This window comes from Talpa europaea, assembly GCF_964194135.1.
Source record: "Talpa europaea genome assembly, chromosome: 10".
In the NCBI taxonomy this organism is placed as follows: Eukaryota; Metazoa; Chordata; class Mammalia; order Eulipotyphla; family Talpidae; genus Talpa; species Talpa europaea.
Window position 1 is genome coordinate 20,869,376 of NC_140077.1, and position 22,488 is coordinate 20,891,863.

Sequence of the window (22,488 nt, forward strand, 5' to 3'; positions counted from 1 at the left end):
TGAAATCATACCAACCATTTTTTCTGACCATGAAGGCATCAAACTAGAAATAAACCATAAAAAGAAGGCAAGGAACTATCCTACCTCATGGAGATTAAAAACCACACTACTGGAAGACCACTGGACTAACGAGGAGATCAAAGAAGAAATTAAAAAATTCTTTGAATTGAATGACAAGGAGGACACTAATATCCTAAATGTATGGGATGCAGCAAAAGCAGTAATAAGAGGAAAATATATAGCAATAGAAGCTCACATCAAAAAACAAGAAAGAACTCAAAGAAACAACCTAATCTCGAAGCTCAGAGATCTAGAAAAAGAACAACAAAAAAACCCCAAAACCAGTAGAAGAAAAGAAATAATAAAAACCAAAGTAGAAATAAATGAAATTGAAACTAAAAAAAAAATCCAAAAGATCAATGAAACCAAGAGCTGGTTCTTTGAAAAAAATCAATAAAATAGACAAACCCCTAGCCAGGCTCACAAAGGAAAAAAGGGAGAAAGCACAAATAAACAGGATCATAAATGAAAGAGGAGAAATCACAACGGACACAGCAGAAATCAAAAGAATAATCAGTAACTACTATGAACAGTTATATGGAAACAAGTTCAACAATCTAGAGGAGATGGACAAATTCCTACAACTCTACAATCACCCAAAGCTAGATAAAGAAGAAATAGAACACCTAAACAGACCAATTACAAGCAGCGAAATTGAAATGGTAATCAAAAACCTTCCCAAAAACAAAAGCCCAGGACCTGATGGATTTACAAATGAATTCTACCAAAGATTCAGAGACGAATTAGTGCCTATCCTTCACAAACTCTTCCAAAAAATTGAAAAGGAAGGGATAATACCAAACACGTTCTATGAAGCCAACATTACACTAATACCAAAACCGAATAAGGACAACACAAAAAAGGAAAACTACAGGCCAATCTCCCTAATGAACACTGATGCAAAAATCCTCAATAAAATTTTAGCTATCAGAATCCAACAATGTATCCATAAGATAATTCACCACGACCAAGTAAGATTCATTCCAGGGACACAAGGATGGTTTAACATCCGAAAATCAATCAACGTTATCCAACACATCAACAAAAAGAAATATAAAAACCATATGATAATATCAATAGATGCTGAGAAAGCTTTCGACAAAGTGCAACACCCATTCATGATAAAAGCCCTTGAAATTCTTGGGATACAAGGAACATACCTCAACATCATAAAGGCCATCTATGACAAGCCAACAGCCAGTATCATCCTCAATGGTGAAAAGCTGAAAGCAATTCCATTAAGATCTGGAACAAGACAAGGATGTCCACTCTCACCACTGCTTTTCAATATAATACTGGAAGTCCTAGCCAGAGCAATAAGACAAGAGAAAGACATACAAGGAATCCAAATAGGAAAAGAAGAAGTCAAACTATCACTATTTGCAGATGATATAATATACATAGAGAACCCCAAAAACTCCACAGAAAAACTAATTCAACTTATCAATCAATTCAGTAAAGTGGCAGGATACAAAATCAACACGCAAAAGTCAGTAGTCTTCCTATACACAAACAATAAATCTGAAGAAGAAATAAAAAAAAACCATCCCTTTTATTATCGAAACAAAAAAAATCAAATATTTGGGAATAAATCTAACAAAAGAGGTAAAGGACCTATACAAAGAAAATTATAAAACACTGTTAAAAGAAATAGAAGAAGACACAAAGAAGTGGAAAGACATCCCCTGCTCATGGATTGGAAGAATAAACATTATTAAAATGGCCATCCTACCAAAAGCAACATACCAATTCAATGCTATTCCAATCAAAATTTCAATGTCATTCTTCAAAGAAATAGAACAATTATTGATGAAATTCATACGGAATCACCAAAAACCCCGAATAGCCAAAGCTCTACTGAAAAAAAAAGAAGGAAATGGAGGCATCACACTCCCAGACTTCAAACTATACTACAAAGCCATAATCATCAAAACTGCATGGTATTGGAACAAGAACAGACATACAGACCAATGGAATCGAATAGAAAATCCAGAAATAAACCCACAGATTTATGGTCAACTAATCTTTGACAAAGGAGCAAAGACTATGCATTGGAGCAAAGAAAGTTTGTTCAATAAATGGTGCTGGGAAAACTGGGTTGCTACATGCAAAAGAATGAAGCTTGACCACTACCTCACACCATACACAAAAATCAACTCAAAATGGATTAAAGAACTAGACATAAGACCTGAAACCATAAAATACATAGAAGGAAATATAGGTGAAACACTACGTGATTTGCATATCAAAGACATCTTTACAGACACATCACCCAAAGCAGTGATGGTGAAGGCAAAGATAAACAGCTGGGACTACATCAAATTAAAGAGCTTCTGCACAGCAAAAGAGACAATAACAAAAACAAAGAGAAACCCCACCAACTGGGAGAACATTTTTGCACCCAACACTAATGATAAAGGACTGATCACAAAAATATGCAAAGAGCTGATGAGACTCAACAACAACAAAGAAAATAATCCAGTCAAAAAATGGGCAGAAGAGCTAAAGAGAAACTTCTCTGAAGAGGAAATGCAAATGGCCAACAGACATATGAAAAGATGTTCAACACCACTTGTAATCAGGGAAATGCAAAACTACCATGAGATACCATCTTACACCAGTGAGAATGGCACATATTAAAAAAACTAGCAACAACTAATGTTGGCGAGGTTGTGGAGAAAAAGGAACTCTCCTGCACTGTTGGTGGGAATGCAAACTGGTCCAACCACTATGGAGAGCTGTGTGGAGATTTCTGGACCTACTAAACATAGAGCTTCCATATGATCCAGCAATTCCACTCCTAGGTATTTACCCAAAGGACACAGAAACATCAATTCCAAAGAGCACCTGCATCCCTATGTTTATAGCAGCACTATTTACAATAGCTAAGCTTTGGAAACAGCCCAAATGCCCAAAAATAGATGACTGGATCAAGAAGATGTGGTACATATATACCATGGAATATTACTCAGCATTCAAAAAAGATAAACACATGCAATTTGCAGCAACATGGATGGCGCTGGAAGGGATCATGCTCAGTGAAATAAGCCAAAAAGAAAAAGAAAAATACTGGATGGTCTCACTCATAGCAGGAATCTAGAAAACTTAAATAAGGGACCAGGAAAATGAATAACTATAAGAAAGTGAAAATCAAAATCAACAAAAAACTATGAACCAGAGACACTTTTTGGGGGATGGGGGCCGGGAGGGGAGGGATTGGGGTCAGAATGGGGCATGTGCAGTTGTATGGGGGAATATAAAAATAAAATTTATTATTTAAAAAAAAAAAAAGAAAAGAAAAGAAAAGAAGGTAGACATTCCACCTGACTCTGAGTTCTGCCAATGGCCATTCCCAAATGTTAAGTATTAACAATATGATTAAATGTTCCTTGAAAGCAAAAAAAAAAAAAAAAAAAAAGAAATAATACAATCTTTTAAAAAAAATGTCACTGCTGGGCCTCCCCAAAGGCATGGGGAGTTGAGTGCAGCGCAGTGAAGCTGTCTGCAACCTCTGTGGTGTGGGTTTGATTCCGGCTGACCAGGGAGAGACCCACGTGGTGTGGCAGACTTCTCCAGTCTCACCCGCTGCTCCCCTCAGCAGTGTCTTCAGTTGGTCTGTCTGTTCTGTTCCCCGCTCTGTCTCTGGTGAATTCTCTCACCCTCCTGTCCCTCTGGCCTGTGCCCCAGTTCTTGTATAAATAAAAATAATTCTTTAAAAAATAAAAAATATCATTGCTTCTATGTAAGTAAGGACTGTGCTAGGATGAAGTAAAATCTAATGAAAATTGACTTAAACAATTATGGGATTTATTATGTAGATAATGAAAGTCCAAAGGAGGGCAGGGTTCAGGGCTGATCAAGCTAGTGGCTAAATGACATTATCAAAGACCTGTCTGATTCTGTCATTTAGTCCTGGCAGCTACAGAATAAGTTTTAGGCTGAATCCTCTTGGGCTTTCTCATTCATATCTGATATGAGAGAGAATTGAAAAGGTTCCAGAAATCTCTCTTTGTGACTAGTTGGACTGAAATGGAAATGGGTAATGTGCTCACCCTTGAATTAGTAACAAGACTAAGAGAGGGGTAGTCATGGATTCATTTAGGTCTAAGCTTCCTGTCCAAGTCCTATAGCCAGGGGTGGATTCATCTTCTGGCAACATATATGAGATGATACACAGAGATGTGACACCTCAGATAAAACCATGGTGTTAACCAAAAAGAATCTCAGGGAAACAGTCAGTCTGGCTATAGCCTGGAAATATCAGTCTGTAACTTGGAAATAAATAGGTGGAAAATTTTAAAAATGATTTCATTATTCTCTATTATATCATTAACTGAACTCCTTGGGAATATAGAAAAATGGAATCCACCTATCATACTATTCATTCATTTAAAAACCCATTTTTTCCTTCAAGTTTTAATGTACTTAGTATTTTTAAAAATATTTAATTATAATGACAGTATGGCAAGAATTTCATATTCTGGTTTTATCACCATTTCATTGGGTATATAAGACTCTGTTAAGTGGGTCAGTGATACCATGAATTTACCTAACCATTGCCATTCTGCAGGACATAGGTTATTGGCAATTTTTGATTATATAAATAAACTAAGTAACATACTTGTGCCTGCTATCCTTTGGGACTCATCTATGCCAGAGAATTATTTATTAACATAGATTTATATACAATTATCTATTTACAACTGCTAGAATGAAGACATTTGAAGCTTTTCTTAAGATGATCATCTTCACCTATGACAGGGGTGGGGGTAGGTCCTATAATCCCCAAGTACAAGCTATGATGTAAACCAAAGTTGGCTCAAAAAAAAAAAAAAAAAGGTGGTAATCTTTGGAGTCTACCAAGTACTTTCACAATTCATCTCTTGGCTCAGATACTAAATACTTCAAATAGATTTTCTTATGAGGGCACCTTATAAACTTGCACAATCCTATCCATTTGGGTTGGATTTTAGACAGTAAGTCAGAAACCCTAATCGGAAGGCTTTAGAATGGTAGTATGTTATATTGGTGTAGCATAGAGTGGCTGTTAAATTCATGATATTTGGAGTAAGACTGATCTGAGTTTGAATCCAAGTTCTACCTGCTTACTGTTTGATTTTTGGACAAGTTATTTAACAACATTCTGGCTCTGACTTATCTACACAAAATGCAGGTGGTTGTTCCTACTTTATGAAGTTTTTTTAAAATATCTTTAGGATTATAGGAGACAATGGATGCAAAACCCAGTGAATATTGTGTCAATAAAGGTGGTTATTGTTATTATTCAGCAATGATGAATTTAATCTGAGGTCAAAGTTAAAAGGCACAATACAGTATGTATAGGAGACATTAATTTCTGTCCAAGAGATTAAATAAACCAGATACTCTATTGGTCAGTGAAACCATCACTGGTCTCTGAATCCCTTATTAACACTGTCATGCAGTCGTTGTTCAGTGTCTGACAATTTTCTGGGATGATACCATCACCACATCAAAAAGGTCATGATGTACTGATACTCTGACCTTTGGTATACTAACTCATATTATGACTCCTTTCAGCTCCTACCCACTCTCTAGTCTAATGTCACCTTTTAAAACACACAGAGCAGGGCCTCCCCAGTGGCACAGCGGTTGAGCGCTGGGTTGCGAGGCTGCCTGCGGCCTCTGCAGTGCCGGTTCGATTCCTGGCTGCTCCCCGGTCACCAGAGGAGGGTCCCACATGGCGCGCAGACCTCTCCTGCCACCCGCTGCTCCCCTCAGCAGTGTACTTCAGTCCTTCTGCCTGCTCTGCTCCCCGCTCTGGCTTTGGTGAATTCTCTCACCCTCCCGCGCTTCTGACTGTACCCAGTGCATGTATAAACAAACAAAACAAACAAACAAAATAAATAAACCATGCCTCTATTAAAAAAATAATAATAAAATAAAACACACAGAGCAATTCCACTCCTTCACTGGACCTTGCATGAAGGAACCTGGAAGACCAAGCTCAGCCCCAGTGCATGATCCACCCACTCCCACCCTAATCCTCAGCAGGCAGTCTACGCTGAGGTGAAATGGAGGTTGATGAAGTGGATCATTGCACAACTGAAAGCACTAGTGTTTATTTAGGAAGATCTTTTACGCTTTTATGTTTTCCCTCCTAATCATCTACCTCTTGGATATAGTTCTGTCCCTGGATATGAACAGAATTAGTTTTGACAACAGATTGCATTTTAATACTGGTTCTGTTACTCATTTACCTTGGGCAAATTATTGTATCTTTCTGAGACTGGAAAATTGGGATAGTAACAGTACCTAATACATAGAATTGTTGGAGGATTAAATGAAATTGGTATGTCAAGCACCTAGCACAGGACATGTAATAGGTGTTCTGAGTAAGCAGTTATTCTGGTCATTTCTTTTTGCTGATATGGAGAGGGTTGTAGGTGGACTGGACATGCTTAGTCCCTGTCAGATCAGAAATCTCTGAACCAGATGTTCCAGGTAGACAAACTGGTTCCTTGTGGTGAAGTCCAGCAATGATCCTTATAACTTGAATGGAAGTTAATGGGATGGAGTGCCTGGAGGAGGACACCAAGAAAGATACAAGTTGCTTTCAGTCTTCTTCCACCGCATAATACCTGAGGGATGTGATTCCCTCCGATGGCCACCGGTGGGTCATGGGGCCAAAGGATTCTCTAATTTTCTCCTGGGGTGAAAAGGAGTGCTCTAAGAGGGCTAGGAGTTTATAAGAAAAAAAAAAAAAAAAAAACTCTCCCAATCCCAGGGAAGTTTGGAGAGTTCTTTGGGAGAAATGTTATTCCTTCTTCCCCACTCCCAATCTTGAGAATCACTGAAATGAGCACTATTTATTAGAGAAGTCTACCTTCTTGACGACTCTGTCAAAGACAAGTGGGATGATATTGCAACAGGTCAAGGCAGTGGGTTCAATTGTGCTCCTGGCACCAGGGGCATCAGCATTGCATGGGAACTTATTGGAAATACAAATTTTGAGACCCATCTAGATTTACAGCAAGCTGTAGTTTAACATGTCTTCCAGGTGATTCTGATGTATGCTGTAGTTTGCATCTCAGTGGATTTATAAAAGGGGGTGGGGACTGGAATCATCACCCTATCACCTAATACCAGGTTTCTTTTGCCTGACTTTTGGGCTCAGATTGCTGCAACCTCACACCCAATGGCAATCTGGATAAATGACTTGTTAGGGAGATTGAGTTCTGCCAACACCGTTTCCACCCCCGCACTGTGTAGGGGTTAACTGGCCAACTTTGCTTGCTTCTCAGGCCAGTTAAGACCTGGCTTCATTTCTCTTACTCCAGATTTATATGATTGATAAAAATCATTTATATGATTTTTATTGTTCTCCCTTTGGACTAAGGGATGTTCCAGCTTCTTTCCAACATCTACTGAATAGAAGTTGTCCTGACTATTTGATGATATTGATGGTATGAGTTAAATAAGGAGCCATAACATTTTACTCAGTTTATAAATGATTCGCTTATTCCACTCTACTCTGTAGTACAGTTTTTAAAATTTTTCACTTTTTTTTTAAAGATTTATTTATTTATTTATACAAGCACTGGGTACAGTCAGAAGCGTGGGAGGGTGACAGAATTCACCAGAGCCAGAGCGGGGAACAGAACAGGCAGACTGACAAAATACACTGCTGAGGGGAGCAGCGGGCGGCAGGAGATGTCTGGGCACCATGTGGGACCCTCACTGGTGGCCGGGGATCGAACCGGCACTGCAGAGGCTGCGGGCAGCCTCGCAGCCCAGCGCTCAACCACTGAGTCACCAGGGGAGGCCCAAATTTTTCACTTTTGAAAAAAAAATTTTTCACTTTTGGTTCAACCCAACAAACACTTTTTTTTTTTAAAGATTTATTTATTTATTTATTTATTTATTTATTTATTTATTTATTTATACAAGCAGTGGGTACAGTCAGAAGCGCGGGAGGGTGAGAGAATTCACCAGAGCCAGAGCGGGGAGCAGAGCAGGCAGAAGGACCGAAGTACACTGCCGAGGGGAGCAGCGGGCGGCAGGAGATATCTGCGCGCCATGTGGGACCCTCCTCCGGTGGCCGGGGAGCAGCGGGGATCGACCCGGCGCTGCAGAGGCCACGGGCAGCTTCCCAACCCAGCGCTCAACCGCTGCACCACCGGGGAGGCCCCAACAAACACTTTTTAAGAACCCATTATATACCAGGCATTATGCTAAATGAAGACAACAATCCTTGTCCCAGGAAGAACATACAATGAGGTGACTAGAACTACTATATTCAGCACGTTCGAAAGATATCAATTTTTTTGTTTTTTTTTAAAGATTTATTCATACAAGAGCTTGGGTACAGGCCAGAGGCACAGGGGGTGAGAGGATTCACCAGAGATAGAGTGGAGAACAGAACAGGCATATTGACCACTGCTAAGGGGAGCAGCGGGCGAGTCAGGAGAGGTCTGCTGCGCCATGTGTGTTGCTCTTTGTCTGGCTGGGGATTGAACTCATGCTGCAGTGGCTGCAGATAGCTTCATAGGTTGTGAAAAGACATCAACTTTAATCTTCAATTAAAGAAAGGTACTAATTCCCCATTCATCAGATAAGCAATCTAAGACTCAGAGCCCAAGTCTATACTGTAAATGGCAGAGCTGGGACTTGAACCTAGGTCAGTATGGTTCTAATCTAAGGCTCATATTTATTCTGTACCAAGTTCATCCTGGGACAGCTCTTCTTCAATAGAAGTTTTTGTGGGTAGACATAAATGACAACTAGCAAGGTATTTGACACATAGTCAATTTTGAGTGGTCTGTTTAATAAAAACATGTCTTCAGAATAATCAGTTTGATGGATAATATGATCTACTATCAATTTGGAATATGAGAAATATTCTATTGGTTTTCAGAGAATAATGGAGGAAAGCATGTCTTGTTTCATGGAGCAAAGTATAAGATTTTCAGACTTAAGAATTAACAAAGAAGAAAGGATATTTGGTTGGAAAGAAGGTACTGAAAATGTCCTAAACAAGGTTTAGATCCTAATTTGCAAGAATTTTAAAGTAGTTTCTTAGTCTTTTCTCTACATATGTACTTCAATGAAAAAGTGACAAAGAGTAAATACTGAGCTTCTGAGAGTAGGAGGGCATTTGAAGAGGCAAAGCCATTTTTCACAGAATATATAGTCATTACTGTCTTGGTTAACGGGCGTGTATTCCTCCACAAAGGGTCAACAAGCTGTTCAGAACAGTGTTAATTCCTGGCAGTAACTTGGAATTGGATAACTGGACAAGAGGAAAAGCTACAGCAACAAGTACCACCTAGTGGCTGTTCACACGGAGCAGCAATTTCATCAGCCTTTGCATTCGGAAAAGTTAACTCACTGACCAACAGTTATAATAGTGTGATGGGCTTTCGGCACATAGACGTTTCATTTGTAGCCTGTTTTCCAGATTCTGAAAGGCTGAGTCTGACTTTTCCAGGTAGTCATAGGTTTGCATTAGAGAAAAGTACAGTCATCTCTTGGACCTAACAGGTAGAATGGGAAGTGTTAATACTTCCTTCGCTAATTTCCTCCCCCTAGACAAGTATGATATTGCTTGTGCTTGATGTGGTACCATTCCAGGGCCCTCTTTCTTTCGAGACGGAGGACAGACTCCAGTCCACCCCATACATTTCCTTTCCAGATAGGGTGGTGGGAGAAAATATGACACAAGATCTGAAAAGGAAAATTTTTTTATAAACATTTAATTACAACTAGGTATTTTTTATAAAGATTTATTTATAAAAGAACTGGGGTACAGGCCAGATGTGCATGAGGGTGAGTAAATTCACCAGAGACAGAGTGGGGACCAGAACAGGCAGACTGACTGAAATACACTGCTGAGGGGAGCAGCGGGTGAGACAGGAGAGGTCTGCTGCGCCATGTGGGACCCTCACCGGCTGGGGTTCAAGCTGGCACTGCAGAGGCCACTCACAACTTCACAGCGTGGCATTCAACCACCTGTGCCACCAGGGGAGGCCCTGAAAAGGAAAAGTTTTATTTTATTTTTTTTTAATATTTTATTTTATATAATTCTTACATCATTTTTCATCTTTGCACAATGTATGCATTTTCATTATGGTTATATTCCCCATAAAATTGCACCTCTCCCCTTATTTTGACTCTAGTCTTTCCTCTTCCCGCCCCTCTCTCTACCCCCCACCCCAGTGTGTCTCTGGTTTATAGTTGCTTGTTGATTTTGATTTTTACTTTGTATTGATTAGTCTTTTTCCTGGTCTCTTATTTAAGTTTTCTAAATTCCTGCTATGAGTGAGACCATCTGGTATTTTTCTTTTTCTTTCTGGCTTATTTTGCTGAGCATGATCCCTTCTAGCTTCATTCATGTTGCTGCAAACTGCATGTGTTTATCTTTTTTGATCGCTGAGTAATATTCCATGGTGTATATGTACCACATCTTCTTGATCCAGTCATCTATTTTTGGTCATTTGGGTTGTTTCCGGAGCTTAGCTATTGAAAATAGAGCTGCTATAAACATACGGTTCAGGTGCCCTTTTGAATTAATGTTTCTGTGTCATTTGGGTAAATACCTAGGAGTGGAATTGCTGGATCCTATGGAAGCTCTATGTTTAGTAGGTCAAGAAATCTCCACAGGGCCTCCCTGGTGGCGCAGCAGTTGAGCGCTGGGTTGCGAAGCTGCTACAGCCTCTGCAGCACCAGTGTGATCCCCGGCTGCTCCCCGGCCACCAGAAGAGGGTCCCACATGGCGCGCAGACCTCTCCTGCCGCCCGCTGCTCCTCTCAGCAGTGTACTTCGGTCCTTCTGCCTGTTCTGCTCCCTGCTCTGACTCTGGTGAATTCTCTCACCCTCCCACGCTTCTGACTGTACCCAGTGCTTGTATAAATAAATAAACAAACAAACAAACAAACAAATCTTAAAAAAAAAAGAAAGAAATCTCCACAAAGCTCTCCATAGTAGTTGGACAAGTTTGCACTCCCACCATCAGTGCAGGAGACTTTCTTGAAAGGAAAAATTTTAAAGGGAATAACGCAAATAAATAAATCCTACTTTAAAATTTTTTGACATAATTATAGACTTAGAAAAAACCTGAAAGAATAATACAAAGAATTCTTATATATGTGTGTGTGTGTGTGTGTGTAAGAACATATATATATATAAGAATGTGCATATCTTATATATGTATATTGTTATATATAAGAATATGTTATATATATATATGTCTGCAGGCTGAGCTGGGGCCAGCCTGTAGGTCGAACTCCTCAGCCTCCAGGCTGGGTTAGGTCCGGCCTGCAGGTAGACATCCTCAGCCTCCTGGCTAGGCAGGGGCCTGCCAGAAGGTTGACCTCCTCACTCTCCAGCCTGGGCTGAGGCCGGCCTGCAGGTCAATCTCCTCAGCCTCCAGGCTGTACCAGGGCAGCCCCGAATGTCGATCTCTTCAGCCTCCAGGCTGGGCTGGGGCCTGCCTGCAGGTGGACCTCCTCTGCCTCCAGGTTTAGGCTGGTCCCGGCCTGTAGGTCAACCTCCTCAGCCACCAGGCTGGGCTGGGTCCAGCCTGTAGGTCGAACTCCTCAGCCATCAGGCTAGGATGGGTACAGCCTGCAGGTCGAACTCTACAGCCTCCAGGCCGGGCTAGGGCCTGCCTGCAGGTGGACCTCCTATGCCTCCAGGCTTGGGCTGGTCCAGGCCTGCAGGTCGACCTCCTCAGCCTCCAGTCTTGTGCTGGTCCCTGCCTGGTAGTGGTCCTCCTCAGCCCCCAGGCTGGCCTGGGAGTAGCCTATAGGTCGACCTCCTCAGCATTCAGGCTGGGCTGTGTCCGGCCTTCAGGTGGACCTCCTCAGCTGCAGGCTGGGCTGGGGCCCGCCTGCAGGTCGGCCTTCTCAGTTTCCAGTCTGGGCTGGGTCCGGCTTGCTGGTCGATCTCCTCAGCCTAGGCTGGGCTGGTGCCGGCCCGCATGTCGACCTCCTCAGCCTCCAGGTTGGGCTAGGGCCGGCTCACTTGTTGATCTCCTCACTTTCCAGGCTGGGCTGGGGCTGGCCTGCAGGTCGACCTCCTCAGCCTGTGTATACATGTATACACATATATATTTCATCCATATTGTCCAAATATGAACACTTTACCTTACTTATTTGCTTTTATCATGTCTCTCTTTCACTCTACCTCCCTTTCACACACATACAACCCCCCCCCCCGCACACACACACTTATTTGAAAGTAAATTGAAAGCAAATTTACCATTACTCTGAATAATATAATGGATGTCTTCTAAAAACAAGGAGATTCTCTTCTCATCATCAGGAGATTATCACTGATCCAGTACTACCTTTTAACAAACAGACCTTATTACAGTTTTATCAACTATCCAACTAAAGGCCTTTATAGAAAGAGGAAAAAATATCATCCAGGATCCAGCACTAGCTAACTGTAAATATTGCATTTGGATTTCATGTTTCTTTAGTCTCTTTTAATCTGAAACAATTCTTGAGTCTTTCTTTGTCTTTCACAAACTAGTTTAAAATTTTATTTAGAATATGTATCATAATATTGACAAATCATTACCTATAGAAACAGCACAAGAATCCTGAGTTCATACTGATATACAAAAATTAATATATGAGGAAGAAGGACAAACTCTTCCTGAAGAGAATGTCGACCAACAAATAATGCAGAAGGAAAGACAGAAAGAGAAAAATCACCATTTGACAGCTATAATAGTAATAATGAGATAAAAGTCATCTGTGTATGCTAAAACTAGATAGTTTCAAAGTATTTCCCCACAAAATGAGTATTAATTAAAAGAGAAAACCAGTAGTTTTACATTGAAGACAGCAGGAAGACACCACCTAACTTAACAAGGGATCAAAGTTAATATGACCAATAATGATAAAATTAATCAGTGTGTGCCTTCTGATACGATGACTAAGAAGAACACAATATTGTTTCTTTTATATTCCTTGTCATGCTGTATAACCTGAATTTAAAGTAAAGAAACATCAGGCAAGTCTAAATTGAGAGACAATATACAAAATATATGACTTATACTCTTCAAATTCTTGTAACCAGAAAGCTGATAACATCCTCGATAGCCCTAGTTTAGAGTAAATATGTGTGGTAGAGTAGTTGAGAGAGATCCAGTTCTTCAGGACTAAAGCCAAGTCTTTTTTAATCTGGTGATACTCCAGGTCCCTCCCTCAGGAAACAACTATGCCCATCAGGATGCACCAGGATCAGAGGTGCTGTCCCCACCTCCCACTTCCATGATTCCAAGAGACCTTATATCCATTGTAAAATGTCTATTGTGAGCCTTGGAGTACTCTAGAATTTGGAGGTATTTTTCCAAGAATATAAAATGTCGGACAAATAAGAGGAAGTACTACCTGATGCAGAAAGTAGAAATTTCTTCATTCTGGGGAGTAAGAACTAAGAAATTAAAATGGTTCAGGAAGAGAAAAGTGAATTTTCAGATGACAGTGTTAAGAGACAATTCATTAATGGAGTTCAATCTTTCTGAAGTGAATTGGAAGGCTAGGAAGAGTCTTTGTGGACACAATTCTTCCCTAATGCACCCTCTGGTTTCCCTGATAGCGCTACCAGCCTCCTCAGTGAACTCTAGGTGGTAGGTCCGATGGGTTTCCATCAAGGTAGCATCTCTGGGCCCAGGACAATGGACTTTCCTGTTTCCTCTGGAGAATGCAGATGGGAACAGAAAGCAGGACACAGCCTCTTGGGTTATTTTCTAGTGACCTATGGAATGACAAGCTCCAGTGCCTATTACTACACCAAAGTGATGTCTGAGCTCTTCTTACATACCCCATCAGACACCGGAGTCTCCTTTCAGGCAATCAGCAGCATGACAGACTTCTGGGATGTAAGTATGAGGTTTCTACCCCTCCCCTCTCCTTCTCAATGGTGTGAAGTGTGAGGCCACAAGCCAAAGTTCAGGGATGTCAGATGGTGGATCTGGCCACATCAAAAGACTAGGTCAGTCTGGGATTGGGGTAATTCAAAGGGTCAAGCAAGAATTAATGGGTTGGATCTGAGTTCAAGTAGATGTTGATCAGAGGGTCAAGCCAACGTGACTAGAATTGGGAGTCAGAGGTAAAGCTGGACTTCAAAATGCTGTTTCAGTAAAGAATAAAGCCATATCAAGTCAAGAGCTGGTCAAGGTTTATGGGTCAGCTGAGAAGTCCAATAGAAGCTGACTGGAGACAAGATGGAGGGTCTGGGAGGGAGGGCAAAGGTCATTCTAAGGGTAGGGGTCAGGAGAGGCTGGATCAGGCCCAATCCAGCTTTGTGGTTTAGTTTGCCCAGGGTCCACTACTGGACAGTTTATACTGGACCAAATGGTACAACAACCAGAGCCTGGGTCATGGTTCCCACTCCTTCATCTACTATGAGAATCTGCTGCTGGGGGTTCCAAGACTGCGGCAGCTCAGGGTCCGCAATGACTCCTGCGTGGTGCATGAGGACTTCCGTGAAGACATTTTGAGCTGCTATGATGTCTACTCTCCTGAAAAAGAAGAGAAACTCCCCTTTGGGCCCTTCAATGGAACAGCGTGAGTCTCCCCACCAATGTTGCAGGGCTTGTCCCTCTGGGCCTGACACCATCCCCAGGTTTGGGAACCACTTCCACTGAGTCTTAAAGAAACTTGGGAGTACTTGGAGAGAGCAGGGGGACATCTCTCTGAATCCCAAGTATCACTGTTTAGAGACAGTGGTCTCAGTCACTCAGGAATAGAGAAGATGTATTAGCAGGCAGAGCCATATCTTCTGGACTTGTTCTGCACACAGGTCCTGCCAGAGAAGACATCCTTTCTTGCCCAGAAGTCCCTTGGGGGCATGGAGAATGGATGAAACATTGATGCTGCCACATGAGTTGGGGTTGGAAGAATCTGACCCTTGGAACTGATAGGGGAGCACAGTGTGAAGGATGGATGGGGAACTAAAGCAGAAAGGGGAAAGGGTGTATAGGTCAGAAAGAAGATGGCAACAATGGTCTAAGGAGGAAAGCTTGTAGACAGAACAAAGAATCAGTGGGGCAAGCAACCAGGTGTACAAGCACAAGAATAGAACGGGTCTTTTCTGGATGGTATGAAACAGGAGCTTAGCTCATGTTGACCACTCAGGCTGAGGTAAAAGGTGGGGCTAGGGTCTATCATCCATTGTCTTGGGTGACATAAGAAAATTGGAGATTGACATCTGCTGCTAACTAACTGGATTATCTTACACACCTCTGAGCCTTAGTTTCCTCATCTGCAATATATGGATGATATATGCCCTCTCTGGTCAACCAGTTATCAGGATCAAACAAGATATTTTATGTGAAATATATATTATGATAAGTGAAACGAAATTCTCTATGATCTTAGGGAATCGTAAGGTGTTGACATTGCCTCGGGACACCAAGTTTTAGTTGACTCTGACCTTTACTCTTCTTCTGTGTCAGGTGGACATACCACTCGCAGGATGAGCTGGGAGGCTCCTCCCACTGGGGCCTACTCACCAGCTACAGTGGAGGTGGCTACTACCTGGACCTTCCAGGGTCCCGACAGGCCAGTGCAGAGGCTCTCCAGGAGCTTCAGGAGGGGCTGTGGCTAGACAGGGGCACCCGGGTAGTATTCATCGACTTCTCAGTCTACAATGCCAACATCAATCTTTTCTGTGTGCTGAGGTGGGTCCTTCCCTAAACTTCAACTCTATAGTAAGGGTGGGGGGAGAGATGATGGGAAGAACTGCTCCTCTTCCACCTCCTCCCACAGACTGGTGGTGGAGTTTCCAGCTACAGGAGGGGCCATCCCATCCTGGCAAATCCGTACAGTCAAGCTGATCCGCTATGTCAGCAACTGGGACTTCTTTATTGTTGGCTGCGAGATCATCTTCTGTGTCTTCATCCTCTATTATGTGGTAGAAGAGATTCTGGAGCTCCACATCCACCGGCTTCGCTACCTCCGCAGCATCTGGAACATCCTGGACCTGGTCATCATCTTGGTGAGGGACAGTTGCTGTTGGACATGAGATGTGTCAGGATAAGGGGGAGATACACCCTGATAGGGACTCCAAATTGTTCCCTTTGGAGCCCCAAGACGCCTCATAATTACTGATCAGGTCACCATGTGACAAATCCCTAAGCCAGAGGCGGGTGTTCCCCTTGCTCATTCTGGGGAAAACCCTGTTTCTCACACCCCCTCTCCCTCTGCCTGTAATCCAAGTCCTGCTCTCTTCTTTATGCATTTGACAACATGTTCCTCTCTGTCCCTTGCCTTTTTGACTTGCCCCTTTGAAACTCCTTCCTTTTCTCTTGTCTTCTATCAAAATAGTCTGCATCTCCCCTTTTCTCCTTCCTATTAACAAGACATATTTATTTCCTGCCCAAAGCTGGGAAGTGTTGGGAGAAATAAAATTACTTGGTTCCAGTTCTCTGGTGTCCTTGATAAGAACACTGTGTAACTTACCACTGGCCCCACAGCCTTTTCCTCGACTTTAAGATGCTCCCAATCATCCTGTTCACTTCTATTTGTACCTGAAGTAGTAGACAACTCAGCAGGGAGGGACTTTTCCCCCACCTGTCTTGCCTACTCCAGCTCTCCCCTGGGACATTTCTGAATTCCCTTTAAGATTCTCCTTGACTATCAAGCCCCCCTTTGCCCCCTGTGATGGCAGCTCTCCATTGTGGCTGTGGGCTTCCACATATTCCGAACCCTCGAGGTGAATCGGCTGATGGGGAAGCTCCTGCAGCAGCCAAACACATATGCAGACTTTGAGTTCCTCGCCTTCTGGCAGACACAGTACAACAACATGAATGCTGTCAACCTCTTCTTTGCCTGGATCAAGGTACCCTGGGACTCCTCACCCCCAGCTCCATATCTGGGCACTCATTCTCCCTTCCTCAGTACTTGTTTCATTTCCCTCGTCTTGTTTGGTAGCTCCTGTGGCCTCTAGAGGCTATGGAAGTAGACTGTTCAAAGATTTTCTCTTTTCTTTTTTCAATGCTTGGCTCAACACGGTCCTTCAAGGTATTTAAGTACATCAGCTTCAACAAAACCATGACCCAGCTCTCCTCCACACTGGCCCGCTGTGCCAAGGACATCCTGGGCTTTGCTGTCATGTTCTTCATCGTTTTTTTTGCCTATGCTCAACTCGGCTACCTGATTTTTGGGACCCAAGTGGAAAACTTTAGCACTTTCATCAAGTGCATGTGTGTATCCTGTCCCCTTCACTCATCCCAGCCCCTCCCACTCCATAGTGTATGTGTGTGTGTGTGTATGTGTGTGTGTCCTTGAGGGTGCTAGGTAAATATGTGTGGGCATGTCTGTGCTTGAAACATCTGTGTGAGAGTCCTCAGAAGCCTGGTGTGTGCTCGGGGTTCTGTGCACCTGTCAGGTTGGATTGGAGGTGCAATAGGGGGGGGTCTATATTCAGAGTTCACTGAAGAGCAAAGAGCAGTAGTTAGACGAGTGGGATGGGTTATAGATTGGAGTCAGAGATATGGTGGGGCTCTGGGTGAGGCCCAAACCTTTGTCTTTCAGTTTTACTCAGTTCCGGATCATCCTTGGGGACTTCGACTACAATGCTATTGACAATGCGAACCGCATCCTGGGACCTGCCTACTTCGTCACCTATGTGTTCTTTGTCTTCTTTGTGCTCCTGGTGAGGGCCCTTCTGAGGGTGGGGCTTTGAGGGATAGAGATGGAGAAGGCCTGCAGAGGGGGGTTTTGTGGGAGAGTGTAGAACCAAAACCTGACGAGTCAAGAGTAGGATGGGTTCCTCAAATCAAGGATGGAGAGTGGGGGTAGGGATCTTCTGAGACCTGGCTAATGTGGCCAGTGTGGTCAGCACCAACGTATGCAGAGGAATATGCAGGCCCCTCACTTAAATCAAACCCTTGTCCTTCAAGGAGAAAAGGGATATAAGTGTTTCATGAGAAGGAGCTGCGCCTGAAAACTTCTAGCTCCATTCTCCAAGACTTCCCTTCCGGGAATCTCAGACTCTTTCTGCTACCACTGCTTTGTATTTATTCTCTTTCCCTGCCAACCACGAAAGGTCTGGGTTTGAGTTTCATTAACAAAGTCACTAATACAATTTTCTTTTTTTTTAAAGTCCTTTTTAAAAGATTATTTATTTATGCATACAAGAACCTGGGTACAGGCCAGAAGTGTGTGTGGGGGGTGGGGGGGGTGAGAGGATTTGCCACAGACAGAGTTGGGAACAGAACAGGGAGACTGACTGAAATAAACTGCTGAGGGGAGCAGTGGGCGAGACAGGAAAGGTCTACTGCGCCATATGGGTTGCTCCCTGGCTAGCCAGGGATTGAACTCGAGCTGCAGTGACCGGATAGCTTCACAGGTTGCGTCTTAACCCCTTGCGCCACCAGAGAGGCCCCGATACAATTTTCTTTATTTGACCAATAGATGCGATACAGACATGGATTGGGGCAGATGATAAACAGAGTACAACTACTCCCTCACCTTGAAAAGTTTCTGGTTCCAGTGCCTAGTAGACCCTTATGTGGAAGGGATAGATAGAATATGTTGGGGTATCACTGTAGCCGGGTTATGCAGCAACTGAGTAAGGACACCAGGTTGATGAGGGAGCATGGTCCACCCTTAACAGGATGCTCTGAAAGGTTGGACTCTGGGGACCCTGAGATATGAGTCCCCATGTAGACTGCAGAGCTGGGGTTGAAAGCAGAGGCCCTTTTAGAACATGTGTCTGAGTTCTTAGTAGGGTCAGTGGGCTCAATGCTTTTAGTGGGTCTGAGGGTAATAAAGTGTCCTACTTTATTCTCCAGAACATGTTCCTGGCCATCATCAATGACACATACTCAGAGGTCAAGGAGGAGCTGGCTAGACAGAAGGATGAGCTGCAGCTTTCTGACCTCCTGAAACAGGTGACTGACTCCTCCATCATCTTGAACCACACATCTGCATCAGGGCTCAGACTCTGTCCTGGTCTGTCCCTGACCAGTGTAGAGACCATGGTCTTGTGTGCCTTTGATTTAATCCTGGCAGCCTGTGGTGGCGGCAAGAGATAAGGAGGAGGTTGTGGGAACAGGACTTGTTTCCTTTCTCCTCTCAGGGCTATAACAAGACCCTACTGAGGCTGCGTCTGAGGAAAGAACAGGTTTCAGATGTGCAGAAGGTCCTGCAGGGTGCAGACCAGAAGATCCAGTTTGAAGATTTCAGCAATACCTTGAAAGAGTGAGAAACCAGAGATCCAGGCTTCCTGGCATTGGTCATATACCCTTTGCCTACAAGCCTCTGCTTTTGGCCTGTAGGTCTCTGATCCTGACCTTCAGAATTGTGCCCTTGATTTACAGGTCTCTGAACATATTCAGTAACACTTTGGACCTTGTTGAACAACTCCTAGGAGTAATGTGATAAAGTAATCCCCTAGTTACTACATACATCCCTCAACCCCACATAACTCTGCTCTTAGATCTATATTCTTCCACATATGCCATTCCCTTAGCCATTTCTCCCTGCTTCCCAGCTAAACATATAAGCAAACACTGAACAAATAAATTGTAAGCAGTGCTGTGAGCTGGGCAATAAGCAGGGCCCAAATTAAATGAGACACAGTCTTTATCTTCTAGGAGTTCATAGACATGTAAGCAAATAATTTGAAGCACAGAATAAGTTCAGCAAAAAAGTGACCTGTGAGAGAGTCATCAATTTGATCTTTAAGTTTAAGAGAAGACTTCTTGGAAGAGGTAATGCTTAAGAATGGTCTTAGAGAATAAAGAGCTTACATATGGACAAGCAGAGGAAGCAATTCCACAAGAGGAAAGCTTCTACAAGGACACAGAGATCTGCAGCACACAGCAGTAATGAGTAGCTGAGTCTTGCTAAAGGGCCAAGTAAAATGTGGGGCATACCAGGAGAAGTGGTCAGAGAAAGGGGCGCCAGCCACTTTGGGAAAGGCAGCCTGGCAGCCTGTGGGTGAGGGCAAGAGATGATCACCAGTGTATCCAAAGAACAGGGTGCCCAGGAGGGATTTTAAGCAAGGAAGAGGTATATTTAGTCCTGCTCTTAAAAAATATTAATTACTCTGGATTTCAGGGGTAGGGAATGAAGGGGAAGCCTGGAGGTAGGGGGTAGATGGGTTTTCCAGAGCAGAGAGATTTTCTAATAATCCCTATAGGAAATCACAGGGCCTGAACTTAGCTGGCAGGAGTCAAGGGAGGAAGAAATAGATTCAAGTGATTTCTTGGAGGTAAAATTGCTCACCCTTGGACGTCCTGACCTTCCCATGTAGCCCCCCTTTTCCCCAGAGAGCAAAATTCTTGCCACAGTCTGGCGAAAGAGTGGAGTCTGGAGAAATTGATAACAGAGAGATGACAGCCATGGCAGGGCAGAAGTCATTCTATCATCCTGTTCTCCGCAGACTTGGGCATGCAGAGCAGGAGATCACTGAGCTAACAGCCGCCTTCACCAGATTTGACCAAGATGGGAATCACATCCTGGATGAGAAGGAGCAGGACCAAATGCGACAGGGTCTGGAAGAAGAGAGGGTGAGCCCAGCTGGTTGGGGAGAGGCAGTGTAAAGAAGCTGCTCACCCTCCTTTCCCTGTCAACACACCCAGAACATGAACCCAAAATGAAAATCTTCAGATAGATGGACAGGAAACAACTCTCTGAAACAGTGGTTTGCAAACTGTTGCACACTAGAATACCCTGGGAGCTATTCAAAATCTTTATACTCAGGCCACACACCCTAGACTAGATTCTCTAGGGGGCTCAGCATTGGTACTTTTTAGAAGTCCCCCAATGCGCAGTCAAGGCTGAGAACCTTTGTTCCAAAATAGTCTTGGGGGAAAGGATCAGTTGCCTCTGAATCCTGGTAACTCTTTCTGAGGACTTGACATCTCTAGGATTTTCAAAGTCTGATCCTCAGCTGCCCCCGCTGTGCCTCCTTCATCCCCACCCAGGGGAGACCAAAAGGCCAAAGGCAAGAGGATACGCTGCAGGTATTCTGGTCTGTGCCTCCTCTCCCGAACTGAATGGGTTTCCAGGGAGCACTTGGTTAATCGAGGCTTCTAGAAGGGAGGGGAAGAGCAAGGACTGGACCCCAGGTCCTGGGAGTCCATTAAATCAGGTATTGGAACAGGAACAATGGTCTTCCAGTCATTTCCCTTCTCTGACCTCTGACTTCCTTGTCAAGGTGGCTCTCAACACTGAGATTCAGATCCTGGGCCGGTGCGTTGTGAATAGCCCACCAGGAGATTCGGTTCCAAAGGCTGCCGGAGCAGGTGGCGGGGTTTCAGGAGAAGAATTCTACAAGTACGCGAAACAAGAGCCCCAGGGCTGACTCTGATTGTAAAATCCTACTTTGATTTTCTTTCCACAATCTTCCAATCCCCTGACCTAGTCTAAGGAGAAACTCTGTCCTTTAATTCTCCCTATGAAGTAGGCCGTACCTTCCTTGCTCCCATTAAGAGATGCACCATTCTGTTCCCCACATATACACACCCTGGCCTCTATAGATACTCGGCCTCCCCAGACTCATATTTCTCCTCCCTTGGGATCTCTCAAACCCTGCACAGACTCACAAGGAGAGTCCTGCATCTGGAGTCTGTTCTGGAAGGAGTTGTGTCCCAGGTTGATGCTGTGGGTTCAAAGCTGAAGATGCTGGAAAGGAAGGGGCAGCTGGCTCCCTCCCCAGGAATGGTGAGTGGCCCTTCACCTGGGGTCTCTTAACTCCCCACAGCCAAATTCTACAGTCATTTCCATAAGAGATGGAGGGGGGAAAGACAAAACATTTTTGAAAGACCTATGTTTTCAGTTTCCTGGGCAACATTTTCTTCAGAGTAGTCAGTATATCAGCAAAGGGGAGGGGGTAGAGGGAAGACCTGAATTTGGTCATTCGGGTCTAAGAAATGCCTTGGCCTTGGTGTGGGGCTGGAGAATCAGATCCAGATAAAAGGAAAGTGGGACACCAACTCCTTCTTCCAGTGACCCGTACCTTTTTTTTTCCCAACAGGGAGAACAAGGTTTTTGGGAGCACCTCCAGCCAGCTCCAGCTGTGACTCCAGCCTCCTGGGGAGTCCAGAATGGGCATGAGAATGATGGGGGAGGGGTCCTAAAGCACCAGAGAGCAGGCTTCTCTCCCTCTGCCTCCCCATAAGTGTCCTCTGCACACGCCCTCCACTTGTAGGGCAGCTGCTGCCACCTCTGCTGCTGCCACTGAGTCCAACCCAGTGTCTGGTCTTTTGAGTCATTGTGTCTGTGTGTAGGCAGGTGTCATGCTTGGGCCTGTGACTCAGCCTTTGTCTGTATAGCCACGCAACCCTGTAGCTCTGTGAAGTAACATTTTCCACCAGGTTTCTCACTCCCTCTCAGTTATGCTGTGACAACTAAAAAAAAAAGGCAATCACAAACAGAACAAAGGAAAGGAGGGCAATGACCTTCCCTATGCACCCAGGTA

The 22,488-nt window shown here is 43.7% G+C and overlaps 1 protein-coding gene across 1 annotated transcript in view; it reads left to right on the forward strand.

The window, feature by feature from the left end:
* The window catches only part of PKD2L1 (polycystin 2 like 1, transient receptor potential cation channel), a gene marked incomplete at its 3' end in the record, with an annotated part of 38,342 nt that extends 16,154 nt beyond the window's left edge, over positions 1-22,188 (forward strand). Inside the window, exons 3-15 of the mRNA XM_084244570.1 lie at positions 13,806-13,933; positions 14,368-14,621; positions 15,512-15,736; positions 15,825-16,053; positions 16,726-16,896; positions 17,079-17,260; positions 17,592-17,712; positions 18,854-18,952; positions 19,141-19,262; positions 20,449-20,575; positions 21,226-21,344; positions 21,608-21,731; positions 22,045-22,188. Coding sequence (XP_084100696.1) covers positions 13,806-13,933; positions 14,368-14,621; positions 15,512-15,736; positions 15,825-16,053; positions 16,726-16,896; positions 17,079-17,260; positions 17,592-17,712; positions 18,854-18,952; positions 19,141-19,262; positions 20,449-20,575; positions 21,226-21,344; positions 21,608-21,731; positions 22,045-22,188 — 2,045 coding nt within the window. The remainder of the gene's footprint in view (positions 1-13,805; positions 13,934-14,367; positions 14,622-15,511; positions 15,737-15,824; positions 16,054-16,725; positions 16,897-17,078; positions 17,261-17,591; positions 17,713-18,853; positions 18,953-19,140; positions 19,263-20,448; positions 20,576-21,225; positions 21,345-21,607; positions 21,732-22,044) is intronic.
* Positions 22,189-22,488: the final 300 nt, after the last annotated feature.